We start from the raw sequence: 15,384 nt of genomic DNA on the forward strand, positions 1-15,384 counted from the left end.
TATGCACATGCCAACCCTGTCTCCATTCCAGACTGCACCTTCCGAAGCCGAGCGATTTCGTGGAAGGAACAGCGGAGGTAGGTGCTTCTGCTCTGCAGAACGTCGCACCTGCACCTACCGCATTTCCAAGAATCTCGACGTCACTCGGGGAGCGTCTGGAAGGAGACAGTGCCAACCCACAGACCGCTACCAGAACGCCATACACTTCACCTCAATACTCTCTCTAGCCTCACCATACCCAGCCTCTCCCAAATCCGGACTTCCATGCAAACAGCCAACTTCCTGATTCGCACCTTTACCCAAGCCAGCCGTATTGAACATCGTAACAAACAATACCTCATCACGCTGCATTTCCGAGATGTACCAGAATTGCAATCCCTTATCCTCACTTCCTATTTTGCTCAACGCCTCCGGCTTCACTTTCAACATAGCGAGCTCCTTCTTCCAATCACCTTTGTACCCCGGAACGCGATTCTCGTACGGCCAGAGGACGAAATCATCGTTCTTCTGGACTTCACTCCAAGGGATCAAAGCGAGCGGATCTCGAGTGACTGGTTTTAGGGGTCGCCAGATAGAATAAAAAGCATATCTTGGTCCCAACTTCACATTCTCATGATCGTTGTACAGGTTCTCGAATTCTGTTTGATCTCCTCGCTCCGTACTACTCAAGCCAAATTTCTCCTCGACCTCCTCCTCCGCTTTCAGAACACCATACCGTTCTGCAGCATCAGTGAGTTCTTTCTGCCAAAATCGCAGACTCTGTCGTCCGCCCATGGCCGTGGAGTCACAATGTGGAAGGCGTATCGGCTGTAAAGGAGCTACTTTATGCCAGCTTTCATTCTTCTGCATCCCTTTTTCTTCTTCCTTCGTCCAGGGAGCTTTCTTGAAGGGGATGTAGTCTTTGACGTTTTCGGGCGGGACTCCGCTACGGACGGCACTGTTCATGACGATGACTTCTTTGCAGCCTACGACGTCCTTTACTAGGGAGGCGATTTCCGGGTAGTAGCTTTCCTGTACGGAACAGGTATCTGAGATGTTGCCGGTGTTGAGGAAAGAGGAGTTGTGTTTGACTGCTGTGAAGCCGTGGGTGTTGAGGAAAGCTCGTTCTGGTGTGTAGTCTCCTCCGGAAAGTGTTTGAAAAACTTGGGATCGGAAATCTTTCAATGGGAAGGCAAGTGGGGTGGTCGCTTTAGGCATTGGCGGCACCATGTATGGCCTCATCGAAGGGTCGAGCGGTATTTCATCGTCGAGAATCGGCACTGTGAACGTCCCATGGATAGTTTCTGTCGAGACCATGATTATTAGCGCTTCAGTGACGTCCAACGACTGTAAAAGAGGGAAAGTCTGCCTGCAGATTTATATATATTGGCGCGGTTGATTGCGAAGGATGCGCCGCGTGGCATGCCGATCCTCGACTACCTGCAAGCTTTATGCAAACAAAGCTTCTTCCTCCGCTTCTTCACACGGCTAATGTGGTATATAGGGCACAAGTCTTCCCGTGCCAGTACGACAGCTCAGAAACAAGCTACGCTAAGTGATCCGCAGAGTTGTCTCGGCAGAGTCAATTTCTCAGCTCCTTCGCAACACCACCATCCTCCCACCTTTACTCTGGCCTTCTATGATTCCAAACTCATCCGTACCTCGAACTTCGACCAAGCCAGCACTTTGTAGATTCTCCACTTCAGCTTCATATCCACCCGACTCCCAGATCTCATCATGCACAGTCGCCACAACCAAACCGCCTGCCGGCTTCACCACTCTCACGAATTCGCCCAACACCTTCGGCCCTACATGGCCCTTCGTGAGAGTTCCAACACACATAACGATATCATACGTCCCATCCACAATCAGCAAAGGCTCATTCAGATCAGCAGTCGAGAGCTTCCGGTAAAAATCCTTGTCCCTCGCAACATCCAGCATTCCAGGTGTGAGATCCACGCCATCGACGACAAAACTTTGTCCAGTGAGTTGAGTAGAAGGGATTAGGCATTCGGCAACCATGCCCGTCCCGCATCCAGCGTCGAGGACCGCCAGTGCTGGTTTCTCCAATTGGTCCGAGGTTGCGGCAGAGGGAAGATGCCGAAGTAGTGCTTCTACTGCTCGGAGAGGAGAAGCATATGCGCCATCGGCGAGGTCTCGATCGTATGAAGCTGCCCATTCGGAGTATAGGTCGTGAGCGGCTGATGTGGAATCCAGTGCATAGGCCCGATTGAGGAATTCGCCTTTGGCGCCTGTCATTGAGTGGGTGAGATCTTGGTGTGACATGACTGTGGTTCGTTGTATTTATCTGCTTCCTGGAATCCCTGGGAGAGCTTGAGTGAGGGCTTCTTCAGTTTGGGAATTGGAGCTTGTGAGTATGAAGTATGTGTATGTTTTGTGAAGCCCTGATACCGAAAGTCAAAGCAAGCCACAGCAATGACCCCGCAACGTCATTCATATGAACGCTTGGCATGCATTAGTCTTAACAGTTCGTCACTTCCGGCCATACAGTGTGAGCAATTCGTTCGGCTCTGCGATTAAGAAGCGTTGCGCATGCGATCCTTTCGTCAACGAAGCAAGCACCCGGTCAAGCATAATTTCAGTTTTTGGATTGACCGTCTAACACCTAGTACAAATAGCATAATGCTAGACTAACGCAAGAGCCATTGCCTAGTGGCCCACCATCATTTGTGCTTTCTCATTATATCTATTGCCCACAGGCTTTGCTCTATTAACAATAGCCCGCATCTCATCCTTCTCCTCCTGCGTTAATTCAATACCACGAGAACTCCAGTTCTCCTCCAACCTGCTAGCCTTTGTCGTTCCTGCAATCGGAATCATGCCCTGCGCAATAACCCAAGCAAGAGCAATCTGAGGTAATGTGCAACCTTTCCGATCGGCAAGTTTCTTAATTTCTTCGACGATAGCCTTATTCTTATAGAAATTTTCTCCCTGGAATTTCGGAACTAATGAAAAGATTAGCGAAGCTGCGACGAACGATGATGGATTGCAAATCTGACATACCGGTGCGACGGAAATCGTCCTGGGCGAAATCGTCAGGAGATTTGTAGGGAAAATCATCGACGAGCCACCCATGTCCGAGGGGACTGTAAGCGACGTAGGCGATGCCTAGCTCTCTGGCAGTGTCGATCAAGCCATCAGTCTCGTGGAGAGTTTCAAATGCCGAGTATTCTGCTTGCACGGCGTCGATCCTGGCAACTAGTTTCTCTCGTCAGCGAAAAAGCTCCTAGCTATATGCTCGGTGTATATGTATACGTACTCGAATGCGCTTTACGAAGAGTCGCCGCCGAGCATTCTGAAAGGCCAATGTATTTCGTCTTGCCCGCTTCCCTGATCGCATTCAGCACAGTGATGGATTCTTGGAGAGGGGTTTCTGTATTACGAAGTGAGCAAAAGCATGGCATGCAGTTAGATAGCGGAATGACACGTACTAGGATCGATTCTGTGCAAGTAATACAGATCAGGCGTGAACCCGAGCCGTTCGATCGTGCCTTCGATGTATGTTTTGATGTGATGAGCAGAGTTAGTGACTGCCCCGTCCTCGAAACAGGCGAATCCACATTTTGAAGCGACTAACGGTTTGGATGCAATTAGCTCGCAGTTTTGCCTTGGCACTTTTCTCAATCAACTTACTAAAGACTTGATCACGGACGTTGTGTTTTCTGATGAACTCTCCCAAAAGCTTTTCGTTGATTCCAGCTTGATAAACAACCTACCACTCGATCGTCAGCTGTTTGTTTGCGCGGATCTCTCAATAGAGGCACAGAGTATGACAATGTGACTTACAGCCGTGTCCCAGAAAGTACAGCCCAGCTCGATGGCTTTGAGCAGTACTGGTTCAGCCTCTTCGAGGCTCAGATTGCTGCCCAGTCCAAAGCTCAATCCCATGGCGCCGAACCCCGGGATTGGAACTTGACGATCCGCGAAAGTTTGAGTTTTCGTCATATTTTCTTCGCGTCAGACAATTGAATTTCTGGTCGAAGGTCAAAAAGTCATAGAACTATCAAATAGCACAACAAGCCAGAGATGCTGTGAAGGAGATGGGCGCACGCGTTTATATGTGCGACCATATTCGACCCCAATGGCTGGGCTGGTGACGTCGGTCGTTCGAAGCGGGCGCGGACGCGGACGCTATGGCAGAAGGACATAGACACGGACTTAACGCGAACACATCGAGAAGGAGAGCAGCAAACGCCATTCTGATATTCTCACTTGGCGAATGAGTGGACAGACCTTTTCTCACTCTTCCAGATGGCTCATGCACACGTGCCAATGCCGGCACGGACCAACGCGGCCGCTCAGGATCCCGATCCCACCATGATGGATCTGCAAACTCCGATAAAGCCATGCCTGGACAACTTCGGATGCGGTCCTAGATGCCAAAGTCCGAATGAGAGAAGGCGATGAACAAGAGTACGCGACAGTGCAGTTCCCTTGGTTGTCATTCGAAACGTTGAGATATCTAGCCCGGGAATTTCTCGCCCGAGACTCAGAATACTGGCCGATTGTGGGACATTGCACACGACAATCTGGACCAGGCGGTGCTCGCGAATGTGGTTGCCGATGAGAGAGCGTATTGCATCAATGCTTGCATAGACCTCGGGGGATCGAAAGAACGCCTATCACCTCGACCTCTATGAGACCTGCACATCCATATCGTCCATCTGGAAAGCAGGACCCGCATCAGCAGCGGCCTCAGCGCCCATTTCGTGATCTGTGTCATAGCCAATCTCGTTCTCATTCTCAACGCGTTAAGCTTCTGGGCGAACACCCTTCCGCACTTTGGTAATCTTGATCTCCTTCGAGTCGAGTTCTGGGGCGTGAGGTATTGCTGAATTCATTGGCACAGCAACCAGCCAGCCCAGCTTGATTTCTTGTGAGGTGGCCGCGACTCGAGACTTGTTGGGGAAATTCCAAATAATGAAGTGTTGTTGTAGTCCGTCAATCACCTGTGTTGCAGCAGCATAGCCGCTTGGGGGAAAGGTCATTTCGAGCTGATGGTGGTCAGTGATGAAGAGATGGCGCAAGGAAATCGTGCAGACCAAGTAGATGGCATTTTCTTCGTCCTGCATACGCCTCTCCGAGTCGGTAAACAGCTTCTTTGCCCATGCGGGCGCGCTCTCGTCCAATCCTGGACACTGGTGCTGTTGCGGGTCGGCCATATGTGCTCGGTTTGCGACAATGGTGCTGGAGATGTGTGCGTCGTGCTGGTTGTGCAGTGACTGACTTCAGCAAGAAATCATGCAACGCATGCACGCCGAGTCTGCTCATGCGCAGGCGTTGGCTGTTTGCCTGTTTGTTTGCCTGATGGCGCAGAATCTGGCAGAAATCGCGATTTTGACCCAGTCTCGCCGACATTCGAAAGCGCACTCGAGTACAGGAGTTATCACTGCCATTTCGCCGGACTGGTGCATTGGGAAAGCCGGTTCCATCACGAGCCATTTCTGCGCTGATTCTCCATACCTGCAACCTACCACGTCGGGTCCGTTCTTGTTCGACTGAAGTGCATCCGGGCAAGACGGAACGCGTCCTCTCTGACGCCAGTCTTCGTGTCCTCTACTGGGACTTTGCTGGCGGCCTTGTGTCGGCTCCAAACCATGCTCGCGAACAACATGTGCTCATCTGTACGAGAGTCTTGACAGGCCTCGAAGGCACACCGTTGCGCAGTCCAGTTTCATGTTGAGATGCGCGTGATGTCAATGTGTAGAAGGAGTGAGAGAAGAGTGGGAAGGACAAGGCAGTGGTGAGGCTCGTCTCGAGGCAGACGCGCTCTAACAACACCACCTCTGCTCCTTGTTATCGCCAGTTCGTGCCAGCGGCTATTTCGCGAAACAAGGCTTATTTCATGTCGTGCCGTTTCATGCGGACACGAAAACAGCCTTATATGAAACAAGGCCTATTTCATAGAATAAGGCCTTTTCTGTGCTATGCAATGCAAAGCGAAGGTTATATACCTAAACGAGGTAGAGGCATTCGCGCGGTCGTACTATTGTATTTCGCTCGGCTATTATATATAACGCAGAGATTCCGGAATTTCGAGGATTCTAACTGCGTTTTCCTAATATCGAGTAGACTCTCCTAGACAAGAGATAGCAGAGACAGCAGAGATAACATCGTCGTTGTCGAAGTATAATAGAGCAGAGTCTAATTATCGCAATGCACGCAGTTGCCGTACGTACACGGATAGAGGCGGAGGGTAAGCGCTAAACAGTTGCCGGCCGGAAAGCGACGATTACACGAATATAGAAAGGGCCTTAAAACATAAATAAGGCCTTACTTATGTACGCTAAGCACGACATTAAATAAGGCCTATTTGATAGCGCTGGCGACACGAACAAGGCCTTATCCGCGGAATAGGCCTTAGCACGAGCTGGCGCAAACATCCTGCCACTCATCCCAACTCTTCCACACAGAGCACAGTAGAGAACGACGCGCATCCAGGGCGGAAAGTACAACAGACGCCCGTAGCAGGCATGAATCAGGAACGGGAAAGAGCAGGGCGAAGTGGCTCCGACGGCGTGGCATGTGGGTTCGCAATGATGTAGCTGCGTCGTACGCTTCAACACCTTGTGTCACGACCAGACGCGTTCAGAGGAAGGTATAGGTCCGACACCTCTCCTACACACTGATTTACTTCATCTCGACTCTCTTCTCAAGCCACTTGCTCAAGCTCAAGCTTATTCTCGAAGATGCACTCCTCCACGTTCCTCATCGTACTCGCAGCTTCCCTCGCGTCTGCTCGTCCAGCAACTCCAAATCTCACCGATTTCTACCTCGTCACTACGACCTCCCGCGACCCGGTCTCGAACTCCTCACTTCTGCCTAATGTGAATGCCACGTCACTCTTTGACGCCGATGGCGACAGCAGCGACCTGTACCAGCTGCGCCTGATCGGCCCAGGATATGGCAGTCTTCCCAGGTTCAACTTGGTAGACAACGCGTTGCATACCACCTCGTACGGCCCTCATGGCAATGGCGAATACGACTACGAGAGCACCGAAGTGGAGACAGGCGAGGACCTGGCCTTTGATCCTACGCCGGAGGACGGCAGCAACTTGAGCCTGAAGGAGGGATACCTGTTGGCCGTAGATGGAGAGTGCACGGGGTGGACTGTTTGTCCTGGTGCACGTCAGCAAGCTGTAGTAAGTTAGCGCGCATGTGCTGGTAAAGTGAAGAAGCCATAGAGCTTGCGTGCTGACTTTGACCTGCGCACACAGATTTCGTGGAAGGGAAATGATTCGGGCTGTGAGACGCGCTTCATTCAGGCCGTGGCTAGTGCTCCATACTAGAACTGCAAAGATAAATGGTACTAGGACTTATCCTGTTGTGCATCATAATGAAGACCACCGCCCGTACTGCTACTTCACTCACGAATGTGTTTCAGGTTCACTTATCTCCTGTTCAAACGAACAACAATCACTTTCACGCTTGACTCGTCTGTCAGAGCAAGTGAGGACTCATTTCCGGCTTCAAGTCTGCCGAGCGCGAGCACAAAACCCACCATCATTCCGCTCGCAACCTGCTCTGTTACAACAACTTGTCATCCCCACCTCCAGATCCCGTCCGCACGATGGTAACTCACAAGCCTCTCCCCACACCATCTCCGGAGAAGGAAGATGAGCTCTTCGTATCAGACACGGACGACGCCAATGTCGAAGCCCGCACATCGGAGCCACCGCGCAATCTGAAGCAACCACTCAAACTGCTCAAGAAAGCGCCCAAGCGAAGCTACGATTTTTCTTATGCCACATATCTGGAAGAAGGCTTGTCGATCACATCGGCCGCATATGATCCCCGACTGGTCAAGCTCAAAGAGGCGCTCGCGCAGATTGGCCTCGATGTCACAGAGCTTATCCCTGAGGGAGATCTGGTGAAAGCGGTATTTGCCCATCTGTTACGCACCGCAGCCGCGCTCAAAATTGCACCTTCGAAGCGTAAGCGACATATCTGCTTAGTGGGCGATTCCGGAGCTGGGAAGAGCTCCATCATCAATTGCATCCTCGGAATACCTGAACTGGCGTTGGTTTTGGGGCTGGCAAAAAGTGTCACGATGGTAGCAACCTCTTACGAGTCCGCGTTCCCATGGCAGACGAAGCGATTCGCTGCGCGCATCGTCCTCCTCTCCCATCGTGAGATTCGGGCGAAGTTGCGAGGTCTGTGCGCAGATTATTTCAGTTACCAGCTGGAGCTAGTAGAAGTCCGAAAAGTGGCTCAAGCGAGAGCGGTGAAGACACTGGACGTGGAAGACAATGAGGGCGATGCCTCAAAAGCTGAGCAGCCTTCTGAAGTTCGGGAAACTAAACGCGAAGCTGCCCAATCTGCATTCGAGGTCTTCCGCTCCCTGTTTCGCAAACGTGAGAAGGAATTCGGAAATGATGAGCGCGGCAAGGAATTCCTGCGATTGGCCGATGGCAAGCTTGAGGAAACTGTCAATGAGTTCATGAAATGGTGCACTGATCTTCTACCGAAGGCCACGGAGCAACCAGCGAACAGCAACAGCAGGAAAAAGACGAACTCCGTCCAACTTGAGGCTGAGACCCAGGAAAAGCTGCACACGCAGCTTCAGATGTACGCCGAGTCCGAGCAGACCCTGTCCAAGACTCCAAATTCCTCCCTCTGGGCACTTGTCAGTAAGATCCACATAGGCATCCGCGACGTGCCTATTCTGGAACACGCGATCTTCGTAGACTGGCCAGGGGCTAGTGACAAAAACTCTCTGCGTGCGAAGGCTTCGAATCAACGTGTATCAGACTGCGATGAGATATGGATCGTCGGTCAAATCAGCCGTGTCACTACGAACAGGACCGTAGCTGACGCTTTGCACCGATATGCGGCGATCAAACCATGTGCGATTGTGTGTACTCACATAGACACTGTTGCAGACAACACCGAACACCTAGCACACTTGCAGGCACAGGGCTTCCAGGATTCCGCCTACACGAAAGAGTGTGCGCGGCGCGAAACGCTCGACACAACAATCCGTGCCCGGAAGGCAGATCTGAAAGAGCATGAAGAGGCGATCTCGAATGGCCAAATTGTTGTGATCGTTGAAGATGAAGAGTACCTGTGTGATGGCACAGAGGAGGAGTTGCAAATCGCCAGGAACAGAATCAACAGCGACAATGCGGCATTGAAGAAGTTGGAAAATGAGCTTGCCGAAGCCGATGCATCGATCATTAACCGTGGTTGGGATGTTCACGAATTATTCTTTCGCAGCATGTTGAAATCTGCGCTGGCGGAAATGGAACTGAATGCAAGCATGTTCTTCGTCTCGAATGAGCACTACATGGGCTGCAGAGGCGCGAAGTCCGTCAAAGGCAGTCTTCTCGAGCTGGGGCGCACTGGAATTCCGGAGCTGAGACGTCACATATTGAGAGCGACTGAGGCCGATGAAATGGCAGCGATGCAGGAGTACATTGCAAAAGTTGAGATATTTCTTCGCGGTCTTAACGTCGTTGCCAATCCCGAGCACGAAAAGGAGAACCGCAAGGTGCTCCTGACTATCAAAGAGGGCAAAGACAAGATCAGCGATCTGAAACACGGCGATTATATTGCGGCCTTGGAACACACTCTTGAACAAAGCTTCGAGCGTCCTGTTGTTAGACGAATGGATGATCTGGTCACAAACGCTACCGAGATCGCCGCCGGGAAGATCAATTGGCAGGCGTCGACACTCAAAGCCTTTATCGCCAACGCCGGCTTGCACAATACGCCAAAGGTCGGGCGACACAATTGGAATCGAGCATTCTTTGCCGATTTTATTAACAACATCCTTGCGAACTGGGATACATTCGTGAATGAGGAGGCCGACGCTTTCACCAAGCTTCAGGAAAAGTTGTTGGAGGAAATTCGAGGTGTTATCGCGAGTTCGAACGGGCGTCGCGCCGCCAAACAACTAGGCGACAAGACGGGCCAATTTCGTGAGTTGATCGAGGCCAAGATCGAAGAAGCAGAGCGTCTCTGCGAGAAAGCAAGGAGAGAGTATGCGATCAAGCTCATGTAGGTGCTCATCCCTCGGGCTGTGTTTCTGTGTACTGACATAATAGCAGGTCGATCAAGACCGAGGCAACGACGCCTGGAACGAAGCCTCAGAAAAGCTACATCGACAAGGCAATGGACCACGGCTACGATTCGTGCAAGCTCGTCAAAGGTAACATATTCCTCGGTCCATTTCTGTGACTGGTTTGCTGACGCTTATCAGGAAGAGGCTATCGCAGAAGCGTCATCAACACACTCAAGAGTTACGTAGCTAAGAGGAGCAAGAGTTCACCGTTCAGAAGCGTCGTGATCGATATCAAGACTGCAGTTGAGGAAGATGCTAACGCGCAGGTCGAGGTCCTGGTTGATGCAGTCGAAGGCATCTTCGACGACATCACAGGTTGGCTCGAAAGCGTTTTCGCGGAGCAGGCGGGCGATGCAGTTGCTCCAGTTGTTCGAAAGGGACTTCAAAAGTACCTTCCGGATGCTCTGCAGAGACACCAGGATATCAAGACGCGGCTGGACGAGATCATCAAGGAGTATCAGAACGCGACATAGGGCGAAGGGCCGTGGACATGGCATGGGATGAGTTGAGGTATTACGCGAGCAAAATGGGCAGTCGTTTTATCAACAGCATTGAGTATGAGCAGATCCAGGTAACATCCACTGTATCTAGTCTGAGATCCTGCATTCAGGCATCTTTGTCCTCGTTTGTTCTGTGTTTGATTGGCAAACACGTTTCCCAAGAGTATATCTACATGAGTTCACACTACACACTACAGCAGGTTGCTTGTGCAGCTGATGCTGCATAAGTGAATTGCATGTCACATGCGATTCACTTACCTCTTCCCGGTCCGCGCTTCCCGTCCAGGTGCGCGAGGTTTATATATTCTACCAAAACTTTCCACTTATCCCAGAAACTGCGAAACTCAAAACCGCAAAACTTCCAAAGCCGCAACAGTCGGACACAAGGATCAAAATGGTAAGCGGTTCATGCCAGTCTGCAGCAGTAGGTCGTGCTAACAACTGAACAGGAGAGCAGCAACAAATTCAAGTACCGCCGCGGCGACCCTTCGGGTCTCGAAAACCAGCTCCAGAGATTCGAGGCGCGCTTCGAGGAGCTATACCCAGATACCATGGCTGAGCTGGCAGAAGAGAAGAAGCGTCGTCGGGCTGAGCGCGCCGCGCTGAACCAAGGCAACCCCAACGCGACATCTGCCGAAGACGAAAAGGCTCCAGAAGACCGCCGCGACACACTCGACAAGTTGCGTCAGGAGTTCGCAAAACTCTGGGAGGAGGTGCTCCCAGAGATCAAGGTCAAGATGGCAGAGAAGCGGCGTAACAAAGCGGACTTCGTGTCTTCTGAAGAGAACTCACGAAGCTGAGATCGAGGAATTGGTGCTGAAGGGACATAACTCAATGCCGCGAGTTCAAGTCTTCTTGTCCCGCATGCGAGGAGAACTAGAGAGTACGCCGGAGGCCATCGTGGAGCACTATTTTGATTGAGAGGGTGCTAGAGACGAAGTCAACGAGGTCCACCGAACAAGCGAGCGGCATTACGGAGGTCCTTAGAGGTTGCGGCATAGCTCAACGAGAACATTGTGTAATGTGGCATTAACCTAGCGAATGGATGTTTGAGTCTCCTTCTAGGCTTATAACGAAACATTCCCTTTCTGATCTTGGCTTTGCCCTGATAAATTGTGGTACTGTCGTTCTCTAATGAATTCGCAACGCATTTCTGCCATATCGGTAGTCTAGCTGCTACCGCTGTTCCTCGACGTTGGTCAGAGCACATGTCTGTACAAAGCACCCTGTACCGTAGTAGAATTGGTCCATGACACAATTTACCGCAGTGTCAGTAATCTCTCTATGTAGAGCGATAGTGCTGTTCTCTCATAGTTCTCGGTGTGCCAGCATAACCCCGTCCAGATTGCTCTCCATCACTCGGACCGGTATAATAGCGATACATTGTGCTCGCATCCACAGGCTGTGTGAGTAGATCAATCGGCGTTGGCTGGCTGACATGGAAGAGACCTGTTCCAGAATCCAGGACATAATCCGATTCCGTTTGGGGATCATCGCTCACAGCAGCAGTCTCCGAATTGCTGGCACTTTCCATCATTGCAGCATTCCCCTGCATAATGGCAGAGATTGGAGGGAGTGAGACTGGAGAAGCTCTCCGCTGAGGGTAGCTCTCGTAGGCTTGACCAAATGACTGGGCAGGTGTGTTGTATTCCGCAGGTGTCGTTGCTGCACCTCCGGTCTGGTTCGAGGGCTCTGGATGCCTCTGAACGGCGTAGTTGTTCCCTGGGCGATCGATAGTGGCATTGCTGTATCGTGTGCCAGCGGAAGCAGAATATGAGTTATATCCGCTATCGTTCGTGCTTTGCAAGGTAGAACCCCCGAACGACGAATTCTCGACGCTAGTGAAGGACTGCCAGTGTTCGACAGGGTGAGCAGGCTCTCTTCTCTCGATATTTGTATAATGCTCATAATCACTAGTGGTGGGCCCGATCGCTCCATATTGAGATGACGACACTCTGAAGCGGTCCTCAACAGAATCTCTGACTGCAGTGTCTTCAGTCAACCCGTCTGGTGTGAACACAGGAGGCATTCCGTTAGGCGCCTGTAATCGGAGAGTTGGACGCGGTGATGGACGCCTACGCACGAGTGGCGGCGCACGGTGCATTGTAGAGAAGCGTTCCATCTCAGGCTCTCCAGCGTTATTCTCTGGGAGCTGTCCCGACTCCTGACGTCCTTCACATGAATATGGATGGCCTCTGTAACGCATCAAGATCTCGGAAGCATCAGGCCTAACTGTGGGAGAATAACACTCTGGCCATCCCGAGTTGTAATCCCAACCCTGCTGATGTGGGGGTCGAAGGTGCCATGCCTCATAACTGTTTCGTCGAACAGAGTTGGATCTCTGGACCAGCATTTCGTACATGTTGGCCTCTATTGTGCGCATCCGCCGCCTCAGATGCCTTGTCCCTGGTGGTAGCACGCGTTGGATTCGCTGTGAAGCTCGTCTCACTATGCGGCCCACTGCAGATCGGTTGTTTCTGTCTGCTTCTGTAATAAGCATAGGTGGTACATTGGGGCCGGCCTCCATTTGATTGCCGCGGCGACTCCTAATGCGTGTAGAGAGCCCCTCCATTATGCTCTCAAACGTGTGATCAGCGGGCCGACGAGGCTGGTTGCGCAGTCCAGTGTGCTCAGCGTCGTGGTACGAGATAGAAGCACTGCTCTCATGGCCCTCTTGATCGCGAGAACTTTGCTCTTGTTGTGACATTGTGACCTTAGTGTAGCCTGTTCTGACAGTGTAATTTAATACGATTCGAGAGGGCGTGAATAGCCAAAGAAATAGCGTATTTAGCAAAGAACGAGCGTGTTTAGGCGAATGGAGAGAATCAGTGCTTATCGCCAAATTTAAGCCACAAAGAAAGCTCTCAATCGCCATCGATCGATGAGAGAATCGGTCTTGGTAGGCACACACTTGCCCTCGAACATTTCCGAGCGTGCGAAGGCATCCGATAGGCATAGTTTTAAGCTTCTTGGCAATCCTTGGTATATACTAGTTGTGGGTTACGTGCGTCCCGGATTTGGCAAGGATGATTTGTAGCGTGCTTACTGAGAGTCGGCGTCTTACAGGTCCCACAAGGCACGCTTAGAGGTTGAAGGGGGTTGCCAGTGCCAGATCTCAATGTCGGATGGGCAAACCGGCCTGACCTCTCGAGGCGCAACGCACGGCTTGCATTCCATTCGAGGACTCCAAGTAGCATATCGATTGCGTTACCAGAGATGTACCCAGAGACTGTTGCGCACTCTTCGAAAAGCTTGTGCCGGCCTCCCGCTCTGCATCTTGACACTCAACGGCTTTGCTGCTGCATTGTGGCAGAGATACTGCGGGCTCAAGGCGCGGATCTCGTCCCATCTCGTAGTCGTCGAAATCTCTTGTCTGGTACCATAGGTGGCTGAGCCGATGAACCAATATCAGAAAGACAGCGTGTTATTGACAAAAAGTGAAATGTGGCCTCGTCCTTGAATTTCTGTTCGACTTGGGAAAATTACAGTTTCGTCCTCGACCTGACAGATTTCAGCAGCATCGGCGAGTATATGAACCACACGCAGGCCCGTGCTGCAACTCACTCGAATCGTCTCCAGACATCACACACCCTCGCTGCCGCTCAATAGCCCCACGGCTCTGACGACCATATCATCGCAATTCAGAAGAATCAGAGTTCTGGACCAGTAATCTCCAGCAGCAGCGCACTTTCTACGGCACCAGAACTCCAACTGGAATTCACGACAGTTCATCATGGCCAACGAGGGATTTTGGCACGGCAATGGGAGGAAACTCCCTTGCCCTCTGCTCATTGCTGAGGAGAAGCCCGAGAAGACATTCAACCCCTCATTGAGGGCGTTGGTAAAGAAATGCCTCCCACGCCCGGAACCGCCATCTCACACTTTCCGCCTGACGCAGAGCGACCAGATCGAGCTAAACCGGAAACGACGAGCGCAAGGTCTGCCAGAGTTCCCCATTTCGGAAGGGAAGGGAAAGGTGTCCACAAAAGTGGAAGCTCGGTTGAGAAAAACTTTGCAGGAAGTTACCAGCAAAGTGAACCTGTGGTCCAAGCGTCTGGACTGTTGCGACAGCAGAAAGACAACAGCAGCCGCACCGAGTCTTCCGCCACGGCCGGCGCTCAATGGACGGAGCATCAGTGTGGTGGATACCTCCGCCTACGTGGCCCAGAATGCAAGCGACTTGCAGTCAAGATTCGGCTGTGCTCTCCGTCGCAGCAATGCCTTCCGCCGAACGGGCAGTACTATCCGGCGTTCAGCGAGCATTCGGCGCAGACTTTCCGCGGCAAGCCGTGACGAAGTAAGAAGCTTGGAACTTCTCACACCAGCCGATCGCGACTTTGATCCGATGCAAAGCATTGCAGAAGACGGCGCAGAACAGACCGAAGACTCCGGAAAAGCCAGCGAAGACAGCTCAGTGGTCGCGAATGTGGCAGGCGAAGCTCACCTTCCCGTCCGCTCTTTCTACCTCGACTGGGAACAGAGCAGGCGCGCTCGATCTCGATCCGATAGCTCTTCCACCGCGACATCAATCGAGCCCTGTGATTGTCTCAACGCCGACAACACCTTTTCGCAGCAGACCCATATTTCTAGAGTCCCAAATTATGCTGTACAGGTCCATCGCTCAGCCAGTCTGCGATCGCAACGCGCGTTAGTCGTCTCCGGTGACAGCGACGACCACCTTACAGATCCAGCGGGTGCCGACGATTCGATCCGCAAGCGACAGTACGGGGAGGTCGACAGAGTTTGGTGGAAGTAACACAGGCGACAGCAGGTTACCAGTACGCCAGGTTTTGCGCAGTCTCAGCGACGTGCAGTTGAAAC

General features: G+C 51.9%; 9 protein-coding genes across 9 annotated transcripts; 4 read left to right on the plus strand and 5 right to left on the minus strand.

Moving 5' to 3' along the window:
- Positions 1–186: 186 nt before the first annotated feature.
- Positions 187–1,296, minus strand: RHO25_003648 (uncharacterized protein; the record flags this gene model as incomplete). The annotated part of the gene is made up of 1 exon (XM_023599140.1): positions 187–1,296. The coding sequence occupies one exon, from the start codon at positions 1,294–1,296 to the stop codon at positions 187–189; it is 1,110 nt and encodes a 369-aa protein (XP_023456432.1).
- Positions 1,297–1,569: 273 nt separating this feature from the next.
- On the minus strand, positions 1,570–2,265 carry RHO25_003649 (uncharacterized protein; the record flags this gene model as incomplete). Its single annotated transcript, XM_023599141.2, has 1 exon — positions 1,570–2,265. The coding sequence occupies one exon, from the start codon at positions 2,263–2,265 to the stop codon at positions 1,570–1,572; it is 696 nt and encodes a 231-aa protein (XP_023456431.1).
- Positions 2,266–2,649: 384 nt separating this feature from the next.
- On the minus strand, positions 2,650–3,945 carry RHO25_003650 (uncharacterized protein; the record flags this gene model as incomplete). Its single annotated transcript, XM_023599142.2, has 6 exons — positions 2,650–2,945; positions 3,004–3,198; positions 3,260–3,373; positions 3,432–3,572; positions 3,634–3,712; positions 3,787–3,945. 6 exons carry the CDS (start codon positions 3,943–3,945, stop codon positions 2,650–2,652), a joined length of 984 nt encoding a protein of 327 aa, XP_023456430.1.
- An 806-nt stretch (positions 3,946–4,751) lies between these two features.
- RHO25_003651 (uncharacterized protein) lies at positions 4,752–5,162 on the minus strand (the record flags this gene model as incomplete). Its single annotated transcript, XM_023599143.2, has 1 exon — positions 4,752–5,162. One exon carries the CDS (start codon positions 5,160–5,162, stop codon positions 4,752–4,754), a length of 411 nt encoding a protein of 136 aa, XP_023456429.1.
- Positions 5,163–6,689: 1,527 nt separating this feature from the next.
- On the plus strand, positions 6,690–7,289 carry RHO25_003652 (uncharacterized protein; the record flags this gene model as incomplete). The annotated part of the gene is made up of 2 exons (XM_023599144.2): positions 6,690–7,142; positions 7,218–7,289. The coding sequence occupies 2 exons, from the start codon at positions 6,690–6,692 to the stop codon at positions 7,287–7,289; spliced, it is 525 nt and encodes a 174-aa protein (XP_023456428.1).
- Positions 7,290–7,570: 281 nt separating this feature from the next.
- On the plus strand, positions 7,571–10,536 carry RHO25_003653 (uncharacterized protein; the record flags this gene model as incomplete). The annotated part of the gene is made up of 3 exons (XM_023599145.1): positions 7,571–9,999; positions 10,050–10,150; positions 10,202–10,536. The coding sequence occupies 3 exons, from the start codon at positions 7,571–7,573 to the stop codon at positions 10,534–10,536; spliced, it is 2,865 nt and encodes a 954-aa protein (XP_023456426.1).
- Positions 10,537–10,553: 17 nt separating this feature from the next.
- RHO25_003654 (uncharacterized protein) lies at positions 10,554–11,363 on the plus strand (the record flags this gene model as incomplete). Its single annotated transcript, XM_023599146.2, has 3 exons — positions 10,554–10,634; positions 10,850–10,960; positions 11,013–11,363. 3 exons carry the CDS (start codon positions 10,554–10,556, stop codon positions 11,361–11,363), a joined length of 543 nt encoding a protein of 180 aa, XP_023455517.2.
- A 482-nt stretch (positions 11,364–11,845) lies between these two features.
- On the minus strand, positions 11,846–13,270 carry RHO25_003655 (uncharacterized protein; the record flags this gene model as incomplete). Its single annotated transcript, XM_023599147.1, has 1 exon — positions 11,846–13,270. The coding sequence occupies one exon, from the start codon at positions 13,268–13,270 to the stop codon at positions 11,846–11,848; it is 1,425 nt and encodes a 474-aa protein (XP_023455516.1).
- Positions 13,271–14,296: 1,026 nt separating this feature from the next.
- RHO25_003656 (uncharacterized protein) lies at positions 14,297–15,319 on the plus strand (the record flags this gene model as incomplete). The annotated part of the gene is made up of 1 exon (XM_065602426.1): positions 14,297–15,319. One exon carries the CDS (start codon positions 14,297–14,299, stop codon positions 15,317–15,319), a length of 1,023 nt encoding a protein of 340 aa, XP_065458498.1.
- Between the last annotated feature and the right edge of the window lie 65 nt (positions 15,320–15,384).

This window comes from Cercospora beticola, chromosome 2, assembly GCF_033473495.1.
Source record: "Cercospora beticola chromosome 2, complete sequence".
NCBI lineage: Eukaryota > Fungi > Ascomycota > Dothideomycetes > Mycosphaerellales > Mycosphaerellaceae > Cercospora > Cercospora beticola.